Source organism: Trachemys scripta, chromosome 18, assembly GCF_013100865.1.
Source record: "Trachemys scripta elegans isolate TJP31775 chromosome 18, CAS_Tse_1.0, whole genome shotgun sequence".
NCBI classification, from domain to species: domain Eukaryota; kingdom Metazoa; phylum Chordata; order Testudines; family Emydidae; genus Trachemys; species Trachemys scripta.
The window spans coordinates 6,243,997-6,262,800 of NC_048315.1; the positions used below are offsets into that span (position 1 = coordinate 6,243,997).

The 18,804-nt window shown below is 37.8% G+C and overlaps 1 protein-coding gene across 8 annotated transcripts in view; it reads right to left on the reverse strand.

The window, feature by feature from the left end:
- BCAS3 (BCAS3 microtubule associated cell migration factor) overlaps positions 1–18,804 on the reverse strand; it is a 488,663-nt gene that overhangs the window by 331,418 nt on the left and 138,441 nt on the right. For all 8 annotated transcript variants that reach the window (XM_034752349.1, XM_034752354.1, XM_034752352.1 and 5 more), the window contains exon 14: positions 5,904–6,037. In XM_034752349.1, coding sequence (XP_034608240.1) covers positions 5,904–6,037 — 134 coding nt within the window. The remainder of the gene's footprint in view (positions 1–5,903; positions 6,038–18,804) is intronic.

Consider the following 18,804-nt stretch of genomic DNA (forward strand, 5'->3'; position numbering starts at 1 on the left):
TTAGTGAGCAGCACTGTGCAGCACTTCTGATTTATACCCCGGCTTGCTGTGCACCAACTCCTTGTACAGACAAGGCCTCAGGAAGCCAGAAACTGGACTGAAGTCTCTTAAATCCCCCAGTCCAATGCCCTCTCCTAGACCATCCTTCTTCCTACATTCCCCATTAATCTTGTTGGGTGTAACTTGAATGGCCAATGATAATACTTGAGATATCAACATTGTTATCATGTTAACTGTTGAAAGCATGTGAGAAAGGAGGGGGAGGATCACATTATGAAGATCTGAACAATTTACTGTGACAGCTGATTTTGGCAACAAGACTGGGTGAATTTGGGAAATACCACTACTTTCCACCTGCACCCCTCCATATCAAGAAGGAGCCAAACCCAAGAAGCCTAGCAGAGCCGAGCAGGACATTTGAGTCCCCCCCTGCAAGACGTAGCCAAGCTCAAAAATCCTAGCAGGGCACATAGTCTCTCCTCCTGGCCTTCCCCGCGGTAAGGCTAACAGAGCCCATTGGTGTATTTGGACCGCACTGAAGGGTAGCTAAGCCCAAGGAGCTCAGAGAGCATACACGATTATATTTTGAATATCCCACAATCTGCTGTGAGTCGCATCTCGTGTAGATGGACCTTATGTGGGCTGACCTTGGAAGAATACTTTTTTTTTTGGTCAAGCTAATCTCTGCAATTAACACAGCAACAGACATTGGGGTTGTTTGTTGTTGATTTTTATTTGTTGGGGGATTGGGTTTTTCTGTTGTTGTCTTTTTTTTATAATACAGGATTTTGATATTGCCTCTGCTGGTTCTGGTCAAAACCAGGAAGTGCAGAGGCGGTGGGGAAAATGAAAAGAATATCAATCCAACTTTTTGAACCTGATTCAAGTTCATTCAGACTGGGTCACCTAATCATAATATTTAAGCACATTTATGTTTCAAATTATTGTGCCTAAATCTCATTTTAATTCTCATATACTGAAAAAATACGATAGAGAGTTTAAAAAAAAAAACCATAAAAAATATCTGTGATCCCAACACAAGAGAGGAAACAAAAGGCTTTGATCCTGCAAAAACTCATGCTTGTATGTAATTTTATTCCCATGAGTAGTCTCAAGATAGGTACATTCATAAATCTTTGCAAGACCAGAGGCCTATGTACCTCAAATGAACTGTGGAACTAAATTACTAAGAAAGGGCATCTTCCAGTCAGACATAGATAATTCTGGATTTTGACTTAACTGAAAACTTTTTTTTTTTTTAAAGATTACATTTGAATGTACCTCTACCAAATTTCACAATAACTTTCAATGAAAAAAATTAAAGCAGCTTTTTCTCCAAACTAGACTTCTAAAAGATTAACAACTCCACATGGGAATCCTTAATGAGAATGCAAACATGCACACACGGACACAGGGGGAAGAAAGCCCTTCATCAGCTGGCTAAAGCAGGTTCTTTTCCAAAGTTAAGTGTAATGTTTATGTTACACTAATTGTTTGAAGATGGTTACCCCTCCTTTTGGGAAAAATGGGTTGAGCTCCTTTTTTGCCTTGTTAAGAAAAATAAAAAGCTTTTAAAAATATTGTTAAATAAATATATATACAAATGAAATAAATAGCTCTACCACATTAGAAACTAAAACTGATTAAACCTGAATAAACAAAAAGTGTGGGAAGAAGGGCCAGCTACAGTAGTGCACAGCAATGCATCAGATTCCTGGTAAAGGAAGACAATTTCAAATGAGACTACACCAAATAAAAACGGGCAAAACTCTACTGGGAAAATATTTGTCATTGTTGCTCACTTCTCTTAAGAATCCATCCAAACTAGAGGCAGCCACAACAATTTGTACTGAACTGAAACTTCAGGTTCCTTTTATAAAAATCAAATGAATGAGTTCTCATTTTCAACATTTTGATTATAGTATCGTTGTTATTGCTATGACAGGTTTGGCTGGGGTGGCAATTTTATTCCAAGGGCTCCATCTCACTCTGAATGAAAAAAGGAGCAAACCTTGTAAGACCTTATTTTCAGGCCTGCTGTATATTCCTGGGGTGAAAATTGCCTTCTGGGCTGAAATTTCTCATATTTGTTCACAGTTCAAAAGCGGAACTGCCTTTCTGTCAAATTTAGCATAATAAATGGGATATCCTAATATTTTTTAAACGTACTAAGACACAAAGCTAAGGCACAGCTGATGTTGCCTTATTAGAAAGACACTTACGTGATTTTAATGGGCTTTGAATTCGACCGTAAGGGTATGTCTACACTGCAAATAATACCCCGCAGTAGAGCCCAGGTCAACCAACTCAGGCTTGTGGGGCTCATGCCACTGGACTAAAAATAGCAGTGTAGACGTTTCTGCTTGGGCTGGAGCCCAGCCTCTGAAGCCCAGCAAAGGGGGGTGGCCTCAGCACCCAGGCTCAGGACGTCTACACTACTATTTTTAGCCCTGCAGCACAAGCCGTCAGCTGTCCTGAGCTTGGAGACGTGCTGCCATGTTTGTTTGTTTTGCAGTAGATGTACTCTAGGGGATCAGGACAGACAGAGGTCTGCTCTTAGAGACGAAACTTGATACAACTAGGGTTCCGGGTACTTTGGGGAAGTATACTGAAGCCCCAACTTACTTCCTCCAGGCACAGGGATTGGTAGAGACACAAAGGAAATGGGGTATATGTATTGTTTAGATAATCCTCAACACATCTGGGGATTGTGGCAAACTGCTCGGAAAGTGCAACTATTAAATCTTAATGTTTGCTTCTTTTTCCTCAATAAAAATAGAGCATGTAGCCTGGACCCTTTCTATAGATGAGGAATGGGATCAATGGGCCTCCTTGGCAGCTCCCTTAAGAGATAGGAGGGGGTGTAATGGGCTGACGTCCTGGGAAAGAGGTCATCCCAGAGAGAATATTTTAAACTGTATAAACTAAACTATTCTGATTCAAATCTCTCTAGAATATTAAGATGAGCCTTTATGCATATTACCTATATCAGTGTATGAGTCTATTTGTCCGCCCTTAGTAAATCATATCATCCAGGTTGTAAACATTATGCTCACTAGCAAGCGGTTGCAAGAACATGCCCTAACCGATCAACAAAGCAGCATTGGATTTAGAGAAATCTGTTCATTTGCTCACTATAGTAATACAAGGATGTTTTCTTGGGGACGGGGTAAATACCTTGACCAGCATCATGGAAAAACAAACAAATGATACTGCTATGAATAGGGGTACAAAAGCAGAAAAATAAAAAACACTCCGTAAAGAGGCATATGATGAAGTTGAACCAATTTACAATGGGTAAAAACTAAACTAATTTTGACACTCTGATAATCACTGGTGTATATCAACACAAATTAGAACTTTTTATAGCTACACTACAGAAGGTGACCTTTAGACCACTGGCCCTGATTCACAGCTAGTTTTAATTCCGAAAGAAAAGAAAAAAAGAAGAGCCTATTCTATAAGTGTATAAATACTATCATATTCAAGTAAGTGTGGTAGCTTCTAATGTGTGTCTTAAAATATCTGCATTTGAATTACAGGTTACAAATCAAACAGCCTCAAAAATTCTTGTAGGTTAAATGCAATTCATATGTGCAGTTAACCAAACAAAAGACTAGAGCACAGTAACACACAATGCTTTTCTCACCATAAAACTGAAAATACTATGTTACTCACAAAGCCAGAGTTAGAACATATACATTCAAATCATGTACATGTTTCAAATGATAGGATTGTCTTAGCAATCACAGGCGCCAGTGTGATATTGTTGCTGGACTGTTTTAATATCTAGGGAACTGTAAAACCCACCAATACACTGCCTCATTGGTTAGACTTTGGCTACTTTACACCCACTCCAAGAGAAACACTCCCATGCTCTGAATTAAAATTATGTTACAAACAAGGAGAATTTTCAAATATTCCATTGGTTCTGAAACATTTTAATACAGCACCTTAGCACATATGCTAATAAAGTACTCATAAGGATGTACCACACATGATTTACTGCTAAAAATGTGTGATATTTGTTTTACTACACTGCAATTTAACAATAAAATTGTTGTCAGCTGACAATATCATGCTAATTCAGAGACCACAGAACATCTCTATTCACAATAATTGGATCCACACACTTGTTTTGCAGGCTGAATATAATATCTTTACCGTTCTTTGATGAATTCAGTACAAAAATACACATAAAGAGCTAAATACATTATAGGATGTACATGTAAATGTAAGGTATACGCCTTTTTTGTTGTTTATACATCTAAAAGACTTTCAGTTGGGTTCTTCTAATTTTATTTTCTAAAAAATTTCTTCTATGAAACACTCCTTATAAAAAGTTTTCATTGTCTTGCTTAGAGTCAATTCCATTTTTACTTTTTAAAAATGTTTAGTTATAATATAAAAAGTATGCTTTGTAAAGATGAACTAAATATAAGAAGGGTATGGAATCATAAAAATATAGGGATTGGAAGGGACCTCGAGAGGTATATATGGTGCGCTACATTTTCCAAAATAACTAGTGATTTTCAGTGTCCTGATTTTTGGGTGCCCAACCTGTGATACCTTAAAGAAACCTAAGTTTTAGAGGGAAGATGCACAGCACTAAAAATCAGGACCCTTTACATTGTCTCAATTTGGGCATCTAAAAATTAAGGCACAGAAATTTCTAGTCATCTTTAAAAATTAAGACCACTCCATCCTTTCTTCTCACTTTTCCCATTGGCTATATATTCCCATTGTAAGCAGTTACCTATCTCAGCAATTACAATTTTCCAGCACAGTAGTAAAAAGAGTCTCAGCCAGTATATAGATGATGTACACTCTTAACACTATGTTGTTTGGAATTCCATTCTCCAGGGTTTTTTAAATCTTCTGGGGAGAGCTAGTATGGATAAACTGAACATGTCAAGTACCTAAGTTAAGATTCCTAATTCAGCTAATGGCACCAAAACCTTTGGATGAGCAAAACCTCCTGATTGTAACATGCATCTATAGCTATGGTACCATTAAATGCTTCCAGCTTCTACCAGGAGAGAAGGGAAGAGAAGTAAAAGCCAAGAGTAAGCACGGAGCCCATGAAATAAAATTGTCTAAGTAACAATAACGGTGGTACTACTGTGATCCTAGCTTTCCGTGCAAGGGCCACAAAGGTATTGCCTGCAAGTCCATGCTGTGAGTGATTGTATTAGCAGGTGGGACATTTATTTCCTATTTGTGGTGGGGTTTTTCAAACCGATTTAATTTTTGAAAATATTTTTTCAATAGTTACATAGGGCTAGAAAGGTGGGGATCCCCTGAGAGTAGTGCCTGTTGTAGAGGACTCAGGAGCAGTGTACTACATGTTCTACTAGAGTGATCCTAACCAGGAGTATCATGACAAGAGTGGCTGTGAAAAAAATTAAAATTAGGAAATGAAATAAACTTCATTCAGCTTTTTAAAAGTTTATTTTATTCTTAAGCTGTCTCATCCAAACCCGTTCAGATTCACCTATCTTTATGCATAGCATTATGTCAATCTAGAACACTGATTTTTCCCCCCCACAACTTCTCTTACATTTCTTGGGCCTTTCCCACCAAAACATAGCAAACCGACAATTGCTTCAAAGGCATTAAACAAATGTTTAATATGCAACATGAGGAAAGGCTAAATGCAACCATTGCAATTTGGACTCTGGAGGTGATGACATCTCTGAGCAAATCTGACCCCACTTCACTGTATAGAGCAAAAATGCCTTATTGTCATGGTTAAACTCTGTGCTCTTATCCCTTCTTGTGGCTATAACGTAAGGAAGGCTCTTTCCTTGCTGAAACCAACATGAAACTCAAGTGCCAACATACAGAAAATGTATAACGTGTTGTATCTGGAGATAAGTCTTTAGTTAATATTTTTAACCTACTTTGGCTTCGGTCTCTCCCCTGTGAAGTGTATACAGATGATGTACAGCACTTTGTGATGATGACCAAGGATGTGTCAGTACTTGGAAAACATGGAAATCATGGCCTAGGGTGTCAGTAGTGACCAGTAGCATTCCTGAGTAAAGAAAAGAAAAGCACAAGGGATTAATCACTGCAGAGAAAGAAGTTTAAGGATGTGGGTCTAAAATATCTATCACATCTTTCACTTTGTTTTCTGGACACACACACACACACACACACACACACACATAAAGGGTATGAAAAAAATTATTTCATTCTAAAGGGATTAATTTCATGCAAATGTTTTAATTATAAGCAGAAGTTCATTAGAAATCAGACAACTGTAACATTGTTGACCTAAGCTGTACAGTCAATTAACTATAAGTCAAGACACTCACATTGAAAGTTAATATCTCCCATAATCACTATGAAGTACCAAAGTTATGGCAAACTGCAGTTTACCTCCCTATAGCTCTCAATTGGGCATGTAAACATTTACTCTCAGCCAATATAATGAAGATTGATGTTTCCAACACAATTCCCTTCTTTCATGCAAGTGAAAACACTATTAAACATAAACTAAAGATAGCCCCTCCCCAAAATTATTCAAAGGGAGCCTCTCTCTCATAAAGCTGTATCACAGAAACTGTCTGATTTATTGCATGAAAAGCTAGCAAATAAGAGCCTGAGTTTGCAAGTTAAATATTAAGTGTTACCTTTGCAGAAAACAGGCACTAATGTACGTTGCTGAAATTATTCAATTAGACTGAAGATCAGTAGAATGATAGTAAGTTGTAAATACTATTTATTTTTTCCTCCCTCTACATGTCAGTCCATAATCCAGTTTTTGGACATTTACAACCACATTTTTTAGGTCAGCTTGTCATGAGAGTACAATTGTTTATACTACAACTGAGAGCTTTTTGCTTATATAAAAGTGCTGCATTATGGCAGAACTTGAGAAGACTGTATAAGAAATACCTGACATTCATTCTCCTCTACCGTAAATCTGTATTATCTTGCTTATCAAAGTAATGTAATAAATTATCACTTATAGCGAGACTGATGTTTAAAGAAGTTTAAAGTGGAAACCAGTTTACTTGAACAGTTTTTTAACAGACAGAATATCTTTAAAATTATTTAAAAGACACTTTAAGGTATCTACAGAAAGAGGAATTTTACACATTTCATGGTGAGTGCATAACTGGAAAAAAGTGATGGATAGTTAAGGTTGAGTTTTTCCACTTAAAGCAGAATTGAAATCTCTTACTATTTCAGTGATTAAATTTTAGCCTCCAAATTTAGCACAATTACTGTTCAAAAGGACAAGTGCATTACCTGTGATGAAATATTATTGACTTTCCCCAAGAAAATAATTTAAAATTCTTTGTATAAATGTGGCCCTATGTTTCTCTCTCGCCCCCCTTCTCTCTGTAGCTAAACAAGCATATTCACAAGCTCAAAACCTCTAATATATACACATCATCACATCGCTGATACAGGCCACTTTTAAAAAATTTACTGTTGAACAGAAAAAATTTATGACCCTTAATCATACCTCAATTGAGAGGAAAGATGGCCCCAGAGGTCAGGGAACTAACTGGGATTAGGATGACTTGGGTTCAACTCCCTGCTCTACCACAGGCTTTCGGCATGACCTCAAGTTATGCAAGTCCTCAGTTCTCCATCTGTAAAATGGGGATAATTCCCTACCTCACAGGCGTTGTGAGGCACTCAGATACCATGGCAATTCAGACTGTATAAGCATCTTAAATAAATAGAATTGCAGAGATCCAAGATGTGTTTGGCAGACAAAATACCTGTCAGTCTCTGCCTCGGTTTGTCCGCTGTAACTATTGGGCTGGGACAGAGAGAGGAAACTACCCTCAGTGCATGCATCCAATCCCTCAAAAATCATACACAAACACACAATCTTACCTTCAGGAAGATTCTATCCAACAGACACACTTTCAACTGATTCTGAGTGTTGGAAATGAAAGAGTTTGTTGTGGAGCTGAGGAATCTATGAGGGTATTTGGGTATTATCTTTGTGAGGTAAGGCATTTGAGTTGAGGTTGGTCTGCATGTTAATATTGGATTAACTGAAAATTTCCTTGGTTTGCAGAGACTAAGTTGATAGGAAATACAGTTAAAGTTGCTCAATTGCAAGTTGGCTAGTCTTTAGTGTGGGATAATACATAGTTTACATTAACTCTATTCTGTAAAAGCAGAAGACCTATTTCCTTTTTAGTAAAGTGTGTTATCCCCTTTATAATACCATCTTCCATGGAGAAAACGTTATGATCTAGATATAAATAGGGTTTCTTGTGTTGGTAGGAGGCTGCCCCAACTAAATGAGTGGGAACATTACGAGACCTGATTCCACTCCAAACACATTCCCAACTCATCCATAACAATTTTACATTTAACAACAAACACTTTGTCCAAACCAGGGGAACAGCCATGGGCACTAGGATGGCTCTCCAATATGCTAACTTCTACATGAGTCGCCTCGAGAATGCATTCTTCCAGAAATTCTTCAATGATATGTTCATCCTCTAGACAGACCTAAGTTTAAAGTGGAAATCAATTTACTTGAACTGTTTTTAATAGATACAATATCTTAAAAGTTATTTAAAAGGCACTTTAATGTATCTACAGATTTCCACACAACTTCACACACAACTTCAACAACCACCACACATCCATCAAACTCTGTCTAAAACACTCCCACACTACCAACAACTTCTTGGATACCATAATTAGCTTCAGTAATGAAACCCAACAAACAGCTATATACAAGAAACCCACAGATCACAATATTTACCTCCACAGATCCAGCAATCACCCCAGACACCAAAAATGTGCTATCTACAGCCAGGTACTCATACCACAGAATTTACTCCAAAAAGAAAGCATGGGAGACAAACCTAAGCACATTTAAAATTCCCTTCACTAAACAAGGACACTCCATCAGAGAAGTTGATTGCATCATGGAAAATGCCATGCAAATACCAGCTTCAATACAGTAAAAAAAAACCCTCTAACCCTCAATTGTCCACTTGACTTTAAATGGTCTCCCACAACGTGTGAACACCTTATGCTTAACAACCTGTCCCAACTTGTATTTGGCTCAGACACTCTCGTTTCCTTCCCCAGATCTAAAGAGCTCTGAAGTTTGAAAGCTTGTACTTTCCACCAATAGAAGTTGTTCAATAAAATATATGGCCTCACCTACCTGATCTTTCTCTCATCCTGGAGCCAACACAGCTACAACAACATTGCAAATAGCTTACACGCTAGCAGCTTCAGATAACTCCACCCCTTCACTGAGGAAACACTTGGAATTATTCAATGGCAGAATTAGGATTCAGGTTAGGGAATCGTTACTGGTGCCATTCCCAAAGCAGACTTTTCGAACTACACACATGCATGCACACACTCAATCCACGCATTCACACCCTAATAGAACAACACAGACATCTTTCTGTAAAATAAATACATAAAAGTAGAAGACAAAGTAAGAGGGGGAAAAATAAGATACCTAAGAGAAAAGAGGTTTGAAATTTTACTTTATTGTCTTGTGATCTTTGTCTCAGACGTTGCAGGATGGTGACTGCAGTTATTGGAACCAGCCAATGGAGTAGCTTGGTCACAGAGCTTGCTGCCCAGCCAGCTAGTGTCTCTCAGACAGTAGCAAACCAGCAGGCTAGCATAGCCAATGACCAAAGTCTTCACCTCTTCCCCATGTGGGCGGCCTGTCCAAGGGAACTAAGGGGGATGCTTGCTTCAGAGGTTGTTGGTGGACCAAGAGAGTTTTGTCTTGACCCTCACTCCCACTTACATACTCTGCCTTACAACATCGCCTTCATAGTCTGGGGGCCAGTTAGGTGGTCCATACACTTTGGGTACAGTCATCACAGCCCAATCCTTGTCAAGATGGACAGGCTTTGGCCTGAGATCTCTCCAAAAAGTCCTGCTCAGGATGACTATTGTCTGGAAAGATCACTGTTGCAACCTCATGCCATATGATCACTCAGAATAGAAATCAGGAGTTGCAAGGCCTTCTATCTGGGGTAAATAGCCACAGGGTCCACTCTTGGCATCACTACCTGTTATAGGCTTAAGATGGCTCACAAAAATAGCCAACGGCCTAGTCAGCAACCTTGTCAGGAGCTCATACATCCACTTACATTTTCTCAATACAATGGAAATGAATATAACTAGCCCAGGACCGACTGTCATCCTTGCATTAAAGCAAGAGAATTGAGGAAGCCAATGTGTCCCCTCAACTGTGTATAAAATGATGATTTATAACCACTAACCTTTGCCTTAGAGGCAAAGAACTGCTTTTATATGTTATCAATATAAATTCCATTCACAACAAAACCATTAAAGTTTATGTTGATCCAAAATTCTCATTTGGGCTAGTTGTCTCACAAAGGTCTAATCCTAATCTCTAATCCCTATCTGCCTGTATAGGAATTCATCAGAAACTCATTTTGAAAACCATTGTAAAGGAATGTAGGGTGTGCTCTGAGGGTGTTATCTGTGCATTCTTTTAATGTTATGTGTAGTATTTGAATAAATTACACAGCGAAATGTGCTTGGATATCTGGAATTATAATCAGATCCATATGGTGTAATTAATTTTTTTTCCTACACTGTTTTTCTCCTTTTCTTGTCTTTTAATTTTTTTTATGTACTTGCTGAAAGAGTAAAGAAGAGAAAGATAATACAGCATTTGTGGGAAGAAAGGAGTTAGCCTCCATGTTTCCATTTTAAAGCAATCTGATTTGGCAGTTTGCTTGTCTAACGTAGAATTCTGCTGTGTATCACCATATGGAGCAAATGCATATTATTAGGGGATACAAACCTTAGCTGTATTAGTAACTTTTTTCAGGAGGTGAAAAAATTACTTTCATAATGCCGACCTTTGCATTTGATATACAAGTATATGCTTGTCTAAATCCCAGTAATGTGCTGGTCTCAGGCACACTACCACAGAGATGCTAGTCCAAAGTACATTTTTATAAGACAATTAGTATTTTAAAATATCTTCCTTATTGCTACTCAAACAATAAATCACTGAGGTTTGGAATGTTTGCTTTTTTTTGCTGCACACGTGCATGTATATGTGGTATTTTTCTTCTCTCTTTACTTCATAGCAAAGAGTTACAGTTTTCAATTACCACAGCTCTACTATTTAGTTTCTCACTCTAGCTCCCTGCAACAAAAGTACATTGTGTAATTCCATAACACCATAGTGGAAATGATCCCAGCAGAGAAATAGATTAACTTGAATCTTAATGATTACTTTCATTTTTCAAATGCAGGCAATTTTAAATTCAGTTTTCTCTTTCAATAGCTTTCTCAAAGACTGTGTTTAGATGGAAATATAGGTTAGCACTGTCATAAATTAATTCCAAAAATGTATTCTCTTATTATGTATTTTGTATGAAAAATCACAGATGAAAAGTGAATAATTCTCCAGGATTTCCTGCTTGTTTTTCAAACTGGCATTAATCCCTGTTTAGCAGATAACATCTGAAAACAATTCAAATTCTTGCATACACATAAACCAGTGAGAATTTGTGTGTAAACCAGATATTACTTTATATGCATCTCATTGCAAACATTTTGATTTTCTTATCCACAACGTGAAGGAAGCAGCTAAATTAAATTAATGACTGTTTTACTGTGTGGTTTTTCAAATCCACAGAAAAGATTAAAAAATTCAGTTTAGATATCCTACACACACACAAAAAAAGGTACTATATCTTTGTTTTAGCTAACAGATACATTTGCTTTAATTTACAACTTCCTATTTTTCGTGCATACTCTTTGGGAAACAATAAACTTCTTTCAGGAAAAAGTTTAAAAAATACATACATAAAAGGAAAAACTGGTACAGATGTAGACTGTGGCTTAAGAGCTATTTATGCAGTATCAGAAGACTAAACCAGACTCTGGCCTGGCCATAAACTAAACCCACGCCCTAAATGAGGTGCCAAGCCACAAAAAGCATTTGCGTCAACTGGGAATACAAGGAAAAGAAGGACTTCTAATTATAGGGCCTGGAAGCGGAAGCCTAGAGTGATTAGGAGTTTAGGCGCTGCTGTATGTTTATCTGGGAGCTTCCTCTCTCTCTCACACAGCCTGGGTTTGATAGATGAGGGTTGGTCTAGAGGGTGGGATTGAAGTTGCTGATGGTACACAGAGTTCTCCAAAATCCAAGGAGACGAAGACTGAATATTAAGTCTTCTGTGGCCTTATAGGAACATAAGTCTTTTCAACTAGGCATCAGCTGGTTAGCCCAAAGAACAAAATTAAAGAGCAGCAAATCTCAGTTGGGTACTTCATATAAAATCTAGGAAACCTGAGTAATTTAAGCATCTCCACCACATCCTATTTTTAACACCTATCTAATTGCATCATTGTTTATGATGTTCATATAAATGAGATAAAAACAATTTCACCTTGGGTTAAGTTTCAGGAGTCAATTCACTTTAAATAATGGCATCTTTGAATGTAACAGAAGTCTCCCCCCTTAAACAATGTCATTCTGTAATTATATATTGAAGAACGCAACACACTCAAGGCTACCTGGAGCTGTTTTTAAAAACACTGAGGACCCAATTTTCAAGAAGTCAGGCACACAACTGAACAAATAAAATGTGCATTCTACAACAGGCTTAATTTAAGCATGCAATTTAGCTATCTGCATGCACAGAAGTTGCTGAGACTTTTTGTTTTGACTTGTGGAACAAACTATTATCCACCTTTATTTTGAAGTTAGGTGTAAAAGCAGAAGACCTGTTTTATTAGTCTAGCCTTGGAAAATAACAGAACCAGTTCAGTTTCAGACGGCACTGAGAAACGACTCTTCAGGCAGCCAATGATTTAGTAGGGTTCTAAAATATTTTGTCTTCCACTATAGCTACAGAAGTCCCATAGGCACTAATTCACCAAGGAACTGAAGCAGATGAGGAATGAGACACTACCATTTGAAGAAGAACCAGAACTTCTGTCTCATAGCAGCCTGGTGAATCTGAGTTACCTCCAATCAGTAGCAGAGTTGTATATGTTTTGTGTTGTCAGGAGTTTTCAATGTACTTCACAGACTGCCTGGATTCTGTGACTTCAGAGAAGTCAATGGAGCTACATTGATTTACAACACCTGAGGATCTGGCCCATATTAATTTTACTCTTGAATTTACTATTCTCTCAATATTAGATACAGACATTAGAAGTATAGAATTATTAACTACTTCACTAAGGTGGGTCCAGTTTTGGCATGAACTGTAACTTGGCTGCTTCTATCCTAGTGCTCCCCAAAACCTACAATGGGAGCCACGTATCCATGTTTCAATGTAGGCCCAATGGATATGTGATCCAGGGGTTTATGAATGTCTACGCCATGACCCATCAACAGACCCTATTCATATCCACTCTTCTTTCAGATTATTCACACTCCTGGAATATGCAGTATGGGCTGTGTAATGGGGCTGATACTAGCCAGAACACAATCAAACATTAATGCTGCTTCTGAAGTCCATGTGTGTGTCCATACGTGGGACATTTGCCATAGTTCTGGAATTTGGTCCTATACCCAAATTGGAACTATTAAGCAATCAGATCTGATTTTTTTATGTGAACCTATATTACCAAAACAACAAGGAGTCTGGTGGCACCTTAAAGACTAACAGATTTATATGGGCATAAGCTTTCGTGAGTAAAAACCTCACTTCTTCGGATGCATAGAGTGAAAGCACTTTCACTCTATGCATCCGAAGAAGTGAGGTTTTTACTCACGAAAGCTTATGCCCATATAAATCTGTTAGTCTTTAAGGTGCCACCAGACTCCTTGTTGTTTTGGTAATATAGGTTCACATAAAAAAATCAGATCTGATTGCTTAATAGTTCCAATTTGGGTATAGGACCAAATTCCAGAACTATGGCAAATGTCCCACGTATGGACACACACATGGACTTCAGAAGCAGCATTAATGTTTGATTGTGTTCTGGCTAGTATCAGCCCCATTACACAGCCCATACTGCATATTCCAGGAGTGTGAATAATCTGAAAGAAGAGTGGATATGAATAGGGTCTGTTGATGGGTCATGGCGTAGACATTCATAAACCCCTGGATCACATATNGAGTCTGGTGGCACCTTAAAGACTAACAGATTTATTTGGGCATAAGCTTTCGTGAGTAAAAACCTCACTTCTTCGGATGCATAGAGTGAAAGTGCTTTCACTCTATGCATCCGAAGAAGTGAGGTTTTTACTCACGAAAGCTTATGCCCAAATAAATCTGTTAGTCTTTAAGGTGCCACCAGACTCCTTGTTGTTTTTGTAGATACAGACTAACACGGCTACCCCCTGATATATTACCAAAATTGATCATACTGGTAAACAAAACACTTTAAAACATGAAAAGCTTATATGTAATCATGAGAGATGATTACACCCTGTGATCCGATTAATACAAATCTCGTATCAAAGCTGGACAATTTGAAATAAACATTAGGCTAATTTATCTTGATTAACACATGGTTCAAGTTATGCTTTATGTATTAGAACACTATTCAACATTTTCCTCAAACTGCCAACTGTGATCCACAGTTGATGGCCCAGTAAATTTTAAATCTTGATCAGGATGGTTTGCTCCCTCCTAAATTGAAGAACACACAATAAGGACAGCTGAGCAAATGAGGACAAGGAATCAAGGGAACTTACTGTTCTTTTAACCCTGCCCGCAGTTCCCCCCAAAAAGGATCACAAATCCATGGTCACTACCACTGAGGTAGCATTCTGGGTTTTTGCTATTTGCAAAAGATTACAGCCAACAATATGCAAACTTTTTTTTAACTGATGAAACATTAGGTATATTATGTTCTTCTCCGTTTACTGGAATAGCGTCAAGATAAATGTTGGAGAGAGAGGGTGAAATACTGGCCCAGCTGAAGTCAACGTTAGTTCTGCCATTTACTTCAATGAAGCCAGGATTTCAGCTACGGTATACAGTTGTCCATTTCTTAGAGTCATAAGTATTTTTATCCTATCCTCCCAGTATACATTTCCAATGAAAAATATCTGCTGTGCCAATGTCTCCTCTCTGATTTTACTAATTTTTAACAAATCTTAGAATTCATCAGCAAGCTACTGCATTTCAAAACTGAGGCCAATTACTTCTAATATGTACATAAACAGAAATGTATTTACACATATAAACACAAATCTTTAAGGTTCTCAATGTTTTAATTAAAATAATTTTTTTTAACCTTTTGCAAATTTCATAGATTTAAAAAAAATCAAAATCATTTCGGTATTTTTGTAATAAGTGATTTGAGCACCATCCAGAAGAAAAATCACACATATATATTTGCATTATTTGAAATATATAATATATATATACACACACATAACAGTAGAAGAAAAAGCATGAAAATAAAAGGTATTTCAAATAATGCAAGTATAGACCCAAGTGCACTACATTTAAAATACTTAAAGAAATGAAAATAAAATAACCCTAAAGCTTCCCTTTTCCTTAAGAGTATGGATGCTAATTCCAATTTCTAGTTCATGAACAGGAGAGTACATGAATACTGACACTGTTTTATACAAAACGCAAGGACTGAGAGCACACACTGAACAACATGGGAAGGTATTGGGCCAGCCTCATCAAGGCCTTATGTCAAGACAGAATTTAAAAGCAGTAGTGGAAAAACACCACAACGGGGATGTGGGTACAAACAGTTCTTACACTGAGTGCCACTGTCTGGCAGCAGCAAAACATGTGTGATCACAAGGGAAATAAGTGGCTACCCTTCCATCAGTACAGTAAAATATGCTTATTTGGTATCTTGTTTTGGGTCAGAACATTGGTTGGGTAATAAAGACCATTTTGCAGTGCATTTCCAAACTTTACTCCACTACCCCCATCCCGCAAATCTTCAGTCTATTCTAACTTGGATGAAGGTGTTGCAGAGACAGGCAATACGTGCACTTAGGTACTGGTAGCACTGACCAATAAACTATGGTATGGACCTGGATAGCTTCTGATTTTGAAGAGAAGTTTCTTAAGTGGGGAGTTCTGGGAAATGTTCCAGTCTGGCTTTGATAGTAGGTTCAACACTCAGGTGAAAAGGGAGACATGAAGCCAGATGGTTAAGAAGGTAAAGGGATGATGGATTTAGTCTATTTGTAGTAATGCTTAGTAATATTTCTGAAATTTGGGGTGGGGTGGGGAGAAATCAAACATATCAAAGATCGTATTCCTGGGGCCTCTTTTCAGATGTCTTACTTCCACCAAAATGACGTGAAGTTGTACAGCATACAATTACAAGGCTTCAGATGTTTCTTTTCTTCAATTCAAGAACCTCTTGAGACACTTTCAGCATTAAGCCCAGAGGGAATGCAGACTGAATTTACTAGTAAGTCTATTTTGAAGTAACACATCTATGTCATAGCTACTTGTGATGTGTTAATTCTTTAAAGAGCAATTAAATGAGCCTAGCATTTCCTCTTTTTAGTTACAGTATCTCCTACAATCCCCGCCAGACAAGTGCTAGGTGCAGTGTAATTCTTTTTATTAAATGAAAAATCATCACTTACCTTCGGGGAGTCAAAGCGGGGTGGGGGTGGGAAATAAATATATTCAAAGATGGGTGGGGGTGTTGCAATTTCACAGTTACCTACTCCACGTACTATATTCTCATTGGTGTCAAGCTCGTTAATCACCATGAAGAGGCAATTAATTTGCCATCATTCAAACCACAGCTCCTGTGCCACAGTAGAGTAGACATTTGCCGGGGGAGGGGGGGGTTAAGCCTTGTTGTTTACTACAACTTCGTTGCTGTTGTTGTTAAAAAAAGAAGTTCCCCAGTTAACAGTTTCTCCTAATAAGTTAATCAAAAAGCACTGCTAGCTGCCCAGATATCTCCTGCATTATTTCCCACCTCTAGCCCCTACATGTACAGTACATGTCAAAAGAAAAGGCACCTGCACAACTTTTTGCAAGTAGTGTATACCGTATATCGTAACATGAGACGAATTTTAATAGCGTTGTCTTCAGAGGGAACAACTAAAGCTGAAATACAAAGTCAGAGTAAAGAGCGGAAAAGCAAAGAATGATTCTAGTTTTAAATAATTGGGGATCGGTCTATGCTAGATAACATGGCATCTAGGCGTTGAGATTCCAAGGTGAAGATTCATCATGCAAATTTGTGAAGGAAGTTCCCTTCATTATAAAAATCCAAACAACAAAAAAGTAGCTGGCTGCATTCATATCAGAGCTGAAATAAGTTAGCACTTATCTAGCACTTTGCATTTTAAAAGAGATGTCCAAACATTAGCTGATCAATTTGTTTAATAAAACTCAGATTTTACACACTCGGCGGACAAAGGAAAAGAAAAAAAAAAACCTCAGTTAATCTGTGAGGCATTATCAATGCTTCCCAACAATCAAACAAGGTACTTTTCTGCCCACTTGCTCTGATCAATGGGGGAAAACTTCTGTCGAGAAATTCCAATTTAAACTTCTCTAACTATTAACCCAAGACCACCATCACATTTCAATATACAGCATTTAAGTAACCAGAGGAATTTCAGGTCCGTTAGCGGTGCAGTCAGGCATTCAAAGGGGTACACAGTTTAATCTGTTTTACTGCAGGCCTAACATTAATTTTCCTGTTATTAATGGATGGAAAAGCTCTTTCCTAGCCAAGGAGGGGTAATTATTTAAAATTTAGATGTGTTGCACTTCACAGCTCTCAGCTGCTCAGCTGGCAGAAGTAACACCCTTGGAAAGCAGATCAATTATTTACTAAATTAAAGAGAGAAAACAGATATTTATAAAACATCAGCTTTTTTTAAAAAAGTGCGTTGAAGTTTATGATTTTAATTTCCCATCTGAAAAAGTTTTTCTTAATGCCTATGTTTGCATAATTAATACCATCGTTTTTAAAGTATAAGAATGAAATAACTTTGGAGTGTCATCTGTTGGTTGAAGCAGTGGACTAGGAATCGGGACTCCTGGATTCTATTCTTCTCTGCCACTGACTCTCTGTGTGACCTTGAGCAAGTCACAATCTCTCTGTCTCAGTTTATCTATCTGTAAAATTGGCATTTCACTCCCCTGCAAGTTCAAAGTTCCTTCAGCCCTCTCTCTCTTCCAATCAGTCGCTCTTCCGAACCCACTACAGACTTCTGCTCTCTTATCAAATCAAAATTAATCTCACCTCTCAGTATACCTTTGTTTTCATTTCCATCTACTCCTCCTGTTGCTCCCAATGACGTTCAAATGACCTTTTTTTCCTGCTCCCCTTTTCTCCTCTTTGCGTTGTTGGCTTCATGATTTTATTCATTCATGTAGCCCCTACACATGGAACACGCTCCCACTTCCTGCTCACCAAGTACCCCCCTTTCTCCTCCTTCAAACCGATTTTTTCCAGGAAGCCCTGCTAACGTTTTCTCCTCACTAACAATCTTTCTGCATCTCTTACCTTAACTGCTGTCTTGTGACCTGTCTTACACTATAAGCTAAATAGGGTAGGAATGTGTCCCATTCTAACCTTGCAAAGTTGCTGTGAAAATTTACACTTTTATACACAATAATTATAAATACAGATGAATGCAAAAATATATATAATTCACAATTCAGTGCTAGTGGCAAGTTGAAACAGTGTTTACCTACTGTAACAATAATATTTAGCTTCATGAACACATTTCCAACTCTTGGTTAAGACTTTGTGTTGAAAATTCATTGTTCACATTTCCAACTCTTGGTTAAGCCTTTGTGTTGAAAATTCATTGTTAAATGTTGCTTCTGTTGCAGCCACCAAAATAGGTAAGTAGCCATTATAGAATCCTGTAGC